The sequence below is a fragment of the Tiliqua scincoides genome, chromosome 10 (assembly GCF_035046505.1).
Source record: "Tiliqua scincoides isolate rTilSci1 chromosome 10, rTilSci1.hap2, whole genome shotgun sequence".
Taxonomy (NCBI): Eukaryota; Metazoa; Chordata; class Lepidosauria; order Squamata; family Scincidae; genus Tiliqua; species Tiliqua scincoides.
In genome coordinates, this window is record NC_089830.1 from 21,176,347 (window position 1) to 21,188,649 (window position 12,303).

At 46.7% G+C, this 12,303-nt stretch overlaps 1 protein-coding gene across 1 annotated transcript; it reads right to left on the reverse strand.

Moving 5' to 3' along the window:
• Positions 1 to 784: 784 nt before the first annotated feature.
• On the reverse strand, positions 785 to 1,876 carry LOC136661541 (free fatty acid receptor 2-like). The gene has a single exon (XM_066638828.1). The coding sequence runs from the start codon at positions 1,874 to 1,876 to the stop codon at positions 785 to 787; it is 1,092 nt and encodes a 363-aa protein (XP_066494925.1).
• Positions 1,877 to 12,303: the final 10,427 nt, after the last annotated feature.

Genomic DNA, 12,303 nt, shown 5'->3' on the forward strand with positions numbered 1-12,303 from the left:
AGACCTCCTGATGCCTGAGACAGCATGCCAAATGCTGCCCCCTTACCTGATGATGTGCCAGCCTCTGCTCCCCGCACTCACCCAAATTCTAGCTGAGCACTCTCCGCCCCACCACACTTTATCCTCCTCTCTATTGCCTTCTTCCTTTTCCAACCCCAGTAGAGAAGGAGGGGCAGTGAAGGCAAGATGGATGACAGAGATGGCACTTCCTCACCAATCTGCTGCCTGAGGCAATCTCTTCAGTTGGTCTCATGAATGGGCCGGCCCTGGGCTTCTACGATGCTTCAGCCTCCGAAACCAGAGTTCTGAGACATCCTGGTGTGAGATCCTCTGAATTCAGCCCCGTTATAAAAGAGCCACTTGGTGTTTAGTGGATTGCCTGTCCTCCCATCTGGCTTTGCTCCCAGAGCAATAGATCCTATCTAGTTCTCTGGCTGGGATTGCCATGCAATGGCCAATTGAGCATCCAAGCCCACTGGATTGGATCAATGGGCAGGTACAGATGCCCAGGTGATCACGGACTATCCAGCTGAATGGACCCATGATATTATTGACCCTAGGTTTTTTATGTTCATGTACAAGGATGTTTGTGTATAGTGCCCAGTTCTAGCATGTCTGACCAGTATGAAGAGCAAAGCAGAGGAAGTCAAGGAGAAGGGACTCAATGGCCAGATTCAACTGCAAGGTGCTGTTGAACTGCAAGGATTCAACTGCAAGGTGCTGTTGAACTGCAAGGATTCAACTGCAAGGTGCAAGGTCTCCATTCCATGCAACTTTTTTTGCATTAGTGTTGTTGGTGCTTAGTGTGGTGTGCTTGTTTGCACATTGCTGGATGGCTTGAGTCTCCCGTTATCTTCTCAGCGTGCTCGGCGGACACATCGGTAAGTCTACCGTCCACAGTGAATACACCCTGGAGTCTGGAAACAGATCCTCTCTCCGTTCCTAGTCCTTGGCTACTGTTTCTGGGACCTTTCCAGCAAGTCAAACGACACAAGGACGCCACAGCCTGGAGTTTCCTGCACAAGCCAAACCAGCAGTGGGCAAAGGTTCTTCGAATGGTGGCAGAGGAGTAGAAGAACACAGCCGGGTCCAGGGTGGTATTGAAGGTACTGAGGAGGAAGCCCTCAACTCTCCAGTTGGGGCTCCTGTTCTGAATGAAGCCCACAATGTGGGAGATGTTGAAGAGGCCAAAGCAGATGGTGAAGTTGAGCAAGGTCACCACGGCCAGGCCCATAGCCCGTTGCTTCTTGTGGGGCGGGACATTGGGCAGAGAGGCCAGGATGCGGATCACGTTCACATAGCAGAAAATGGTGATGAGGAAAGGGAGGAAGAAGAGGACCACACAGAGTTCCAGCCGGACAGGGAGGAGGATGCGCAGCTGGCTTTCGGAGAACACCATAAAGCACGTGGTGTCATTGTATGACTTGCTGAGGGAGACATTGTGGTTTTCCACTATATAGATAACACTGCAATGGGAGTAGGCCAGCAACCAGAAGAAGACACTGACCGCCGTTGCGTAGGACACCTTGCGGTTCAACTTGTACGCGACGGGGTACGCGACGCATAGATAGCGCTCCACGCTGACCCCCATCAGGAAGAGGGTGCTGGTGTAGATGCTGCTGTAGAAGCAGAAGTTGGTGAGCGGGCAGAGGAAGGAAGGAAGGGGCCATGTCATGTTTGCATCAGCCTCCACTATCTTGAAGGGCAGGAAGACCAGAAGGATAATGTCAGACACAGTCAGGTTCAGCAGGAAGATGTCTATAGGGGCTGGATTTCGAAGTACTTTCAACAGAAACGCATAGAAGACCAGGAGATTGGACGGGAGGCCGGTGAGGAAGGTGAGAATGTAGGCGGTAAGGGCTAGAGTCTTGGCCATCCTCTCAGCTTCTGGAAGTGAAGGGGGGAGGAAATATATGTGATTTTTTTTACATAGATCAGGCAATACTTCCTAGCTCTCAAACCCTCCAAGGGCAAAATTCACCTGCAATCTTTCCCATCAACTGTGGTCATCCTGTCTCCAAGGTTGCTTGGATCTGCCCCATAGCAAGATGGTGCTCCAACCATTAGACATCACATTATCAAAAGTTTCCCCAACTTTTTTCCCTTCAAAGAAGCCTCCAGAGTGGCTCACCGACCATAGAACTCAGAACGAATTCCAGGACACGTGTTACCCTGCAGATGCCCGATCTTGTCTGATCTCGGAAGCTAAGCAGGGTCAGGCCTGGTTAGTGCTTGGATGGGAGACCGCCTGGGAATACCGGGTGCTGTAGGCTTGTACCATAGTCTTTCGAGACTGAAGGTTGCCAACCAGCCAGTTCAGTGAGTGCAGGCAGGATACAAACTAGGCCAATGGTGCCTCATACTGATAGCACCATTGCTGCAACCTTGATGGGCAGAACCTGATTGTAATCTCCAGCTTGATCTCTGGCTGTTTTTTGGTTACTCATCAAAGATTTCTGCCTGCCTTCCCCTTCAACCAAGATTGCCCATCTGATTGACTGGGGGGCAAGGCTGGAAGAACTATTTGCATTCTCTCATCATCATCATCATCATCATCATCATCATCATCGATAATAATATTTTAAATATAGTTTTTTAGCCCATCCCACCCTAATTCAAAGTGATTTACTTTGCAAACAGAATGAGAAAGGAAAGGAAGTAGGGAGGTACTAAGAGTAGTGGAGAAATAACGATGTGAGGAACAATGGAAGTTGAAGGGTAAGGTAGAGGACAATGGGGTGTCATCAGAACTTGGCTAGCTTGGCCATCAGAGCTTGGTCATGGACTCAAGCCCACCAGAAGGTCAGGTGAAGCCCCGGATCCTCAGTGCTGGTGGCACCCAAGGTGGCTTCCAAAGTTCCCATCAGAGGGTACATGACAGCACCATTACAGTGCTCTGTCCCAGAGCCCCCGAGTAACCAGCACAAGCACTGTGCTTCTATTGCACTGTGGAGTAGGATCTAGTACCCAAACTAACTCTCCCTCTCTGTCCACCGAATGCTGGGGAAACTACTGAAGTCCTCGATCAGTTCTTGAGGTTAGGGGACGGGGTGAGGTTGAACCAGCTGAAATTAAATCAAGACAGAGGTCCTCTTGGTCCAGAACCTTCCAGTGTGGGCACTGGAGCAGCAACCTATTCTGAATGAGAGTGGGAGTAGCATCAGTTTCCTCTGCAGAGCAGCTTCACTGTTTGCAAGTTCTCTGGACTCATCATTGTTCATAAGAACATAACAGAGACTCGCTGGATCAGGCCAAAGGTCCATCCAGTGCAGCTTCCTGTATCTCACCATGGCCCACCAGATGCCCCAGGGAGCACACAAGACAACAAGAGACACACAAGGCAACAAGGATGCACCTACATCCTGATGCCCTCCCTTGCATCATGGATGGCAGGGACACTCCCTGATGCCATCTCAGGTCTACTGCCTCCATGCTGCCTTAATCCTTACTGTACTGCCCCTAGAGCAGGGGTGTCAAACATAAGGCCCGTGGGCCAAATGTGGCCCCCAGAAGCAATTTATCTGGCCCTCTTTATAACTGGGCTCTCCTAGCATGATAATTGGGCTCTCTCCCATCTTGAAAATATGAACAAGGTTTGCACATTTTCTCTTCTGCCATTTGCAGCTAATGAGTTTCTATGTGAGAACCAAGTGCTTACATCCATTTAATGACATCACCTTCTATTTAATGATGTCACTTCTGACCTTCAGCAGGCACCATGACTGCTAACTTTGTCCCTCAGTATGACATGACATGACATGTTCCTGGGTGGAACATATGCTCCAAGGCACTCATTTCTTAACAGCAGGTTAAGAGAATAGCATCTCTCCTATGACAAGAGTAGCTAAAGCACGGAGTCTGGGAGCTGAGTTAAAAAAAAACCAAACAAACCTGTGAAAGTATGTGGTGGCACGTCGACAAGCAACAGAGGGACATTTCTGGAGAAGAATAAGTTCCTTTTTGCGGTGCATTAATGTTCCACACCCATTTCAGTGTGCACTTTGTCTCGCAAGGTTTCTGCTTTGACGTGATACATTGTGAAGATGGGAAGTGTGAGTACCTTATATCTGTTCTCTTTTAATCATATTCATTAAAAAAAATAAATCTAATACATGTTTCTTAAAGATCTCCCAGAAGGCTAGAGGGAAAATGAAGAATGGATTTCTGCAGATGATCAAGAGGGGCTTGTCAGTGGCGTAATGTTGCATTTTGTACATTTTGCAGCGAAGGATCTTGACATGACGCCCAGTCCTCTTAGCCGTGCCTCAATAAGACTGTAAAAGCAAAACAAAAACCTGCCCCCTGGACCCACCCAACTAAGCTGCTGGACTTCTACCTTGGCCCCACACCACTCCAGAAGCCCATGAGTGTCCCTGTTTTCTTCTGAGAAGTGTAAGCAGACATCTCTGATCTCTTCAGGGATATCCTCCCACCCCACCTACCCTCACAAACATGCTTCTGTTGCAATATGCAGCAAGCCTTTATTTTTGCTCCTGTAGCAGTAGTGGGCAGTAACGCTAGTTAGATAGTGGTAAGCAGACATGGTATTCCCTCTCTGTCTTGGTAATAGATGCTCTGGTTACCCAGAGTAGGGCTGGCCCAAGATCCTCCAGCACCTGTGGCAGCGTGCCAAATACTGCTCTCCCTTACCTGGTGATGTGCCAGCCTCTGTTCCTCTCACTCCTTGGTTGGAAAAGGAAATGGGGAACAAAGTCAAAGAGGAAGTGCAGTGGAGAGTGGTGGGCTAGAGCATTGGAGACCCCTCCTTTTCCACTCTGTCCCCCTCTCCTTTTTTCCAATTCAAGGAGGAACAGTGGGTGCCCCCACCAATCTGCTCCCCGAAGCAACCATTATGTTGAGAAAACTTACAGCCCCATCCTATACATATTTCCTGAAGCATTGCATGTGACAGCAACCGTTACCCTGCACATGCCTGATCTTGGAAGCTAAGCAGGGTCAGGCCTGGTTAGTACTTGGATGGGAGACCGCCTGGGAATACCGGGTGCTGTAGGCTTATACCATGATCTCGGAAGCTAAGCAGGGTCAGGCCTGGTTAGTACTTGGATGGGAGACTGCCTGGGAATACCGGGTGCTGTAGGCTTATACCATAGTCTTTCGAGACTGAAGGTTGCCAACCATCTCACAATAGCCCACCAAATGTTTCAGGGAGCACACAAGATGACACACAATGCCCTCCCCTGCATCTGGCAATCTGAGGTAGCCTACCTCTAAAACCAGGAGCTTGCACATACCTACCATGTCTTGTAAGCCATGATTAACTTTTCCTCCAGAAATTTGTCCAATTCCCTCTTAAAGGCATTTAGGCAAGATGCCAGATGTCATCCCCTTGAATCTAGTCCCATGTCTGAAGGATGTCATCACTGTGCTGAGTGTTAGAGAGGAGTTTACAATGTTTGACAGATGTCGATCCATTGTGACTATCTGGATGCTTCTACATTAGAGCCCTTGAGTGGGGCTAAAACCTCTTGCTGTCAGCTGAATTGAGAGATTCCACACAGCGCTGAATATAACGCAACAGAGTCCAGCAGTGCGCAAGAATCTTCTAGGGATGTGCCAGAGCCACAGCACGGAGTCTTGAGCTGGGTCCCGAGTCTTTGCCCCCTTGACTCAAGTCACCCACGAGTCGTAAGGTCAGCAGTCACAACTCATCCAGAGCTGTTTTTGAGTCATTTTGACCAAGTTTTTTTTGAAAAGTGAGTTAAGCTGTGGAAGTGGCAAAAGAAGCAAGCAAGCACACACAAAACTGAATCACAAGCATACATAAAAACAGGCCTTGACTCGTGTCTATTTGAGTCTTTTCATTTTTAGGGTGAAACCCCCAAGTTCTGAGTCAACACCCAAGTTTTGACGCACATAACTCAAGTCCTTCAAGTTGCAAAAAATGTGTGTTTTTGCAACTTGGGTTCAAGTTGGAACCCATCCTGGAATCTTTTATAACGTATGTTCATACGTAAGTCTGGTTCAGGAAAGTTCCTTTCCAGTGATAATTAAACGTGTCTTTGTTTGGAGCTTCAGTCCATTCTTCCGCTTTCAGTTGATCTTGGAAGGGGGATATGCGGTTCCCAAACAGTGGGTTGGGACCCACTGGTGGGTCACGACTTGATTTTTGGTGGTTTGCCAAACTAATTGCCACGAGCCCTGAGGCTATTCAAAAATCAGATACTGTAGTTGTTAATTATCCTGCAAAGAGCTCAGTTCCTGCAGTTTGCAAGCATGTGTAAATATAGGGAGATACGTAAATGTTTGAGGGTCTTTTTTCTGGTTATTATTATAAATAAATAAATAAATAAATAAATAAATAAATAAATAAATAAATAAATTTAATTAATTAATTAATTAATTAAATTTAATGTTATTTCTTTCTAGATCTCCTTTTTTAAAAGTCTGGTAAACCTAGGTCGGTCACGATAGAGTGTTGTTTAAAAAAAAAATGGGTCCTGGTGCTAAAAATTAAAAAATGGGTCCTGGTGAGGGAACCACTTTAGAATATAAGAGTAGTGACAAATAGCATCATATTTGTCCCATCTCTCAATTGCCCTAATGTCAGTTTCACTTCCCTGCCTGCTAGGGAAAGTTTAAATATGAGCTTCCTTTCATTTTTTTTTTCCTTTTCAATTTTTATAGGAAGATCACGTTCTGTTTTGCTATTGAAAATGGAAAGTTGGGACTTTAATGAGATATTAGATCTGAATTTAGACAGAAGTACCTCTTCATGTAAAATACGATCCTGGTTAGTGAAACACTCAAAAGCTACATGGCAGAATTAGGTCTAATTGACTCCTGGTGTATACTTGATTTATAGGAAAGAGAGTATACATTGGTTTCCTCTGTTCATCATAATTGTTTTGCATTGGATTATTTTCTCACATCAGCTTCTTTTTAAAATCTAAAATCAATAGTGTGAAATCGATATAAATGCCATTTCCAATCATGCTCCCATTCTACTAAATTTCCAACTTCTAGAGGACGCCAAACCTCTGCATTTAAGGCATTTTAATGCTTCTCCTTTAAATGATGAAGACTTCAAAACACAAATGATCAGGGAGTTAAAAGGATATTTTGCAATTAATGATTTACTGAGTTTTCTTTCACTGAACGGGAAGCTGCCAAGTTTGTATTTAAGGGAAAAATTATTGCATAAGCAACTTAACCCCCCTCCCAAAAAATGGTTTCAGAATAAGAGAGGAAATTGAAGAATAAGCTGAAATGTCTACTTAGGTAGCAGTGAGTCCAATCTTGCCCCTTGCGCCACCTCAGGATTGTCACAAATGTGCTGTAAGGTATATCTGTAACGACTCGTGAGCAGGCCACTCCAGTGGGGGGATGCACGTTGGCCTGCACCCACTGGATCCGAACCTGGAAGTGGTGAGCTTGCACTGGCCAGGGGAGGCCAGCGTGGAGAGGTTGGGGAGGATGGGGGGAGGGCAGAATGTGGGTGTTCTTCGGCAGGGGGAAGGGTGGACTGTTATGCCCGACCCCAACCCTGTTCCCCGAGCAGCACCGAGCGGCTCAAAGCCGCTCCATTCTCCTCGGACTTGCGCCACCTCTTGAGGTGGCACAAGTCCAAGGAGACCCATTGGGGCTGCAGTGGCTTACCCAGGGGTATGGGGAAGAGTTTTCCCTTGCCTCCGGCTAAGCCACTTCTGGCCCCAATCTTGCACTGGATACAGCGCAGGCCTCCCGGCCTGCCTGTTCCAGCATGGGAAAGGATTGCGCTGCCCACGTCATTCACTTCAGTGGGTTGCCTAATCGTGCCATTCACAGTCATGAATGAGATTTAAAAATGCTCAGTTAGGACTGGTAAACCGTTTACTAGTTTGCTTCCTGCAAGTCCTCAACAATCAAATTTAGAACTCAAAAAGAAGTCAGACTCTGAAATGCTGTTGTGTTTCAGGTGTATGTAAAATGTCATTTCTGGAGTATACAAAATGAATTCTTTTGAAGAAAAATTCAGAAAAATAGGAAATTTACTCTTAATTATCATGGAGCCATTTCCCCTATCTTCCCCGCTTTAGGGCAGGGGTCTCCAAACCCCGGCCCAGGGGCCAGATGCAACCCGTAGTGAGCCTCTATCTGGCTCATGGCCAGCCTCTGATCCCCTGAGAGCCTCTGGCCCTGTTGACCAAACACAACCAGAGTTGTGCTTGTGGGGTGGGGGAATGGGGGTCCATTTAAGTTGAGCTGTGTTGGTGCTTGGAGAAATCCTGGACATTTGAATTCATTCATTCATTCATTCATTCATCTAAGTTCCATCTCTAATGTATTTCTTAAAATGTTATATTTAATTTCTTTTCCTGCCCTCTGTGCCAGATATTTGATGCGGCCCTTCAGCTGAAAAGTTTAAAGACCCCTGCTTTAGGGATATAAAATCATTTGGGATATAAAATAATTTGAGCAGTTTCTTATCTTTCTTCCATTCTGGTCCAACAACCACTTTTCTTGTCCCTCCACAGAAGGTCTAGTACATAAGAACAGCCCCACTGGATCAGGCCATAGGCCCATCTAGTCCAGCTTCCTGTATCTCACAATGGCCCACCAAATGCCCCAGGGAGCACACCAGATAACAAGAGACCTCATCCTGGTGCCCTCCCTTGCATCTGGCATTCTGACATAGCCCATTTCTAAAATCAGGAGGTTGCACATACCCATCATGGCTTGTAACCCGTAATGGATTTTTCCTCCAGAAACTTGTTCAATTCCCTTTTAAAGGTGTCCAGGCCAGACGCCATCACCACATCCTGTGGCAAGGAGTTCCACAGACCAACCACACGCTGAGTAAAGAAATAATTTCTTCTGTCTGTTCTAACTCTCCCAACACTCTATTTTAGTGGATGTCCCCTGGTTCTGGTGTTTTGTGAGAGTGTAAAGAGCATCTCTCTATCCACTCTGTCCATCTCCTGCATAAATTTGTATGTCTCAGTCATGTCCCCCTCAGGCGCCTGTTTTCTAGGCTGAAGAGGCCCAAACGCCATAGCCTTTCCTCATAAAGAAAGTGCCCCAGCCCCGTAATCATCTTAGTCGCTCTCTTTTGCACCTTTTCCATTTCCACTATGTCTTTTTTGAGATGCGGCGACCAGAACTGGACACAATACTCCAGGTCTAGTATCCAGCCTGCATGCTGCCTGCCAAAAGCATGCTCATTTTAAAAGCATGCGGTTTTTCAAAATCATGCTCATTTTAATGCACACTGTAAGTAAGCAGCAGTGTCTGTCTGTGGCTTACTTACAGTGTACACTTAACGACGCTGAAAAGACAGCTGAGTTTATAATGCATCTTGGAGGAAAAAGGGAAACCAAGAAACCAAACTACCACTTGAAACAAAAACAAACAAAAAGGAATTAGGACAACATTATGATGGTCATCAAGCCTCTCGAAGCCTCTAAGCACAGTGGGAGGAATTCCAATTTGAGGACATGATGTAAATCCAATATTCTGCAAACGCTTCCATTAGTTTTATCTCCCTTCATTTCACTTTAATCCAAGGAGAGCCCAATCCTATGCTTGTCTGCTCGGGTCCCATTATAGTCAATGGAGCTTACTCCCAGCAAAATGTGGATAGGATTGCTGCCCATAGTCTCCTCCAAAACCCCTCAGAACTCTCATGCTCCCAGCCTCACACTGCAGAATTATTCTTCCCAAATGTAAAGCCAAGAGGGACACTGAGAAAATGTTCATATGACCATCCCAAGTCACCTGGATGGTTGAAGGATCCCACTTCAGTTGGGTTTCGACATGGCCCCAGTGTCGTATCTGCACCATTTCTCAACCCCACAAGGTCCTGCCCAATGTCACTTGGAAGTCCTGCGTGGGCTGACTGAATACGGTGTTCAGTATGGCTCAGATTGGAGTGAATGGTGTGGGCACATCATCCAACCAAGTTACTTAACAGCACAAGCCTATGCTTATAGCCTCAGAAGTAAGCCCCATTGATTTAAGTGGGGTTTTCTCCAAGCGTGTATAGGATTGCAGGTTTGGGAGGGCTGTTATACCCTTGGTGTATCACATTATATTACATGATGTGCACACATGTACCTCTTTCTCCACACTTGTGCTGCAGAAGGAGAGAGAAGCAATCTTGCATGACAAATTAGGCCTCATAATTACGTAAGTGGCGTATCTTAGAACTGAAACGGCTCCTGATGGAGAAAGTAAGCTATTGTTCTAGTGTGCAGTACATTAACCATTTCGGCCCGGCCCACAAGTGTACACATTTGATCGCTGTAGCGTATATGCAAAGTTGGGCAGAAATAGCTTAATGGCACATCACCCACGGACAGCTTAAAAAAACCATCAATTTCCTGTTTTACAAAATCTTCCCTGCCTGGGCACCTAGGGGTGTTCTCTGTCCACAGCAGGTGACCAGGCAGTTGACAATTCACAAAGCTGCTTTTTGTTGTACAATTCTGATGTAGCTTAAGCTCTGGGTTATGCCATAGACCTGCCCCTTGCCCACCTGCCCCCAGTGCCTCCATCATTCCCACTTCTCTTATCCACTCTCTCCCTTATCTGACCTGCCCCACAGATTGCAGGGAGTGTGAAGACCAGAGGAAAACACAGGAACATAAGAAGAGCCCCGCTGGATCAGGCCAAAGGCCCATCTAGTTCAGCTTCCTGTATCTCACAGTGGCCCACCAAATGCATCAGGGAGCACGCAAGACAACAGGACACAATCTGTGTCCTGGTGCCGCCCCCTGCATCTGGCAATCTGAGGTAGCCTACCTCTTGCACATACCTACCATGACTTGTAATCTAGGATGAACTTTTCCTCCAGAAATTTGTCCAATTCCCTCTTAAAGGCATCTAGGCAAGATGCCATCACTACTTCTTGTGGCAAGGAGTTCCACAGACTAATTGCATGCTGGGCGGACTCCTCTCTCCCTTTCCCTTCCTTTCCATCCTTTTCCATTTCTGTCTGAGCACATGCAACAGAGGGAATGAAAAATGTTAGCAGAGCAATCGTGGCAGCTTAAAGGAGGGTAACCACGGCATAAAGTGCACACCCCTTGGCTCTGTCTTACTAGGGAATGGCTCTACCCCCTTAGTCAATGTCAGCAGCAGTTAATGTCAGGTGCTGATGCAAATCAGCACCTAGGGCTCCTTTATTTTTCCCTTTACAAAATGGAGAGCCACACGATTGCTCACGAGGAAGCATCTGTAAAACCACAGGACTAGGAGTATGTAGTAAAAAAAAAAAAAAAGATTAGCAAGCCTTTTTTTTTTTTGGGGTTGGCTATAGAAAGCACTTGTATTTGCTGAAGTCTGTGGCTTAATTAGGTAAGGAGGATGCTTAGAGTGAGTCTGATCTGAGCACATTTCGGGGAAATGGCAGGAGAGGATGCTTCTTTCTTTCAAAAATCACCACTTAGTGGCCAGAACTTGTCGCTGCTGGGAGCATCGAGTCTAACCACAGATGGAGTCTGAGATGCAGTGTCCTTCCACCCCTTCAAGACCAGGCAGAATGTCCTGTTTGAAGATGCTATGAGACCCAGAACCTCTAAGGGAGGAATGATACTATTCAATTCCACATCCTTTCTCCTGTTTGCATTGGGAGCCTCAAACAGAACTGGGTTAGCAAGCTGTCGAAGTTCCAAGTAGGACACCTCCAGGATTTTGGTTCTGGAACTGGTTACTCCTGGGCAATCCTGCAATTAACAGTCCCTGAGAGATCCAAGCCAACTAACAGCCCAAATTTATCCTGGCCCGACCCAGAGCATGCAACTTTGCAGTCTCCATTGCATTCAATGGGCAGGTTAGGGACCAGGCAGTGACTAGCAGGTAAGTTTTTTAAAAAATATATTTACTTACTCTTACCCTGCCTTGTCTCCAATGAGCTTCCTCGGTTCTGTGCCAGCTAAATCCAAGTAGGCAATAGGGTAGCAAGCAGGGAGGAGGCAGTCTGCCCCAGATGCCAGACTGAAAGGGGTGCCATGTGTGGCCAGGCCAAGATGGTGGCTCTACTTTTCTGAACGTGGCTTCTGGTGCTGCAGAACAGTTCTAAAGGTGAGTGTCTCAGGTTGAGTCGGGCAGGCCTGGAAGGGCTGAAGATGACCAAGGAAGGGCAACTGCCTCCCTGAAGGGTGTCACCCTTGTTGGGCCTCCTTCAGCCATGCTGCTTCTTGCTTTCAAAAGCTATAATCATGAGAAAACAGAGACTCGACCAAGCTGGGAGCAGTTCAAAACCCATGTGGAAGATTCCAAACTCACAGATTAAGGAGTGGAAGAGGACTCGGCTTCTTCTGTGGGGAGAGAAAAATCTCACGGATTAAGAAACTCATGTCCGCT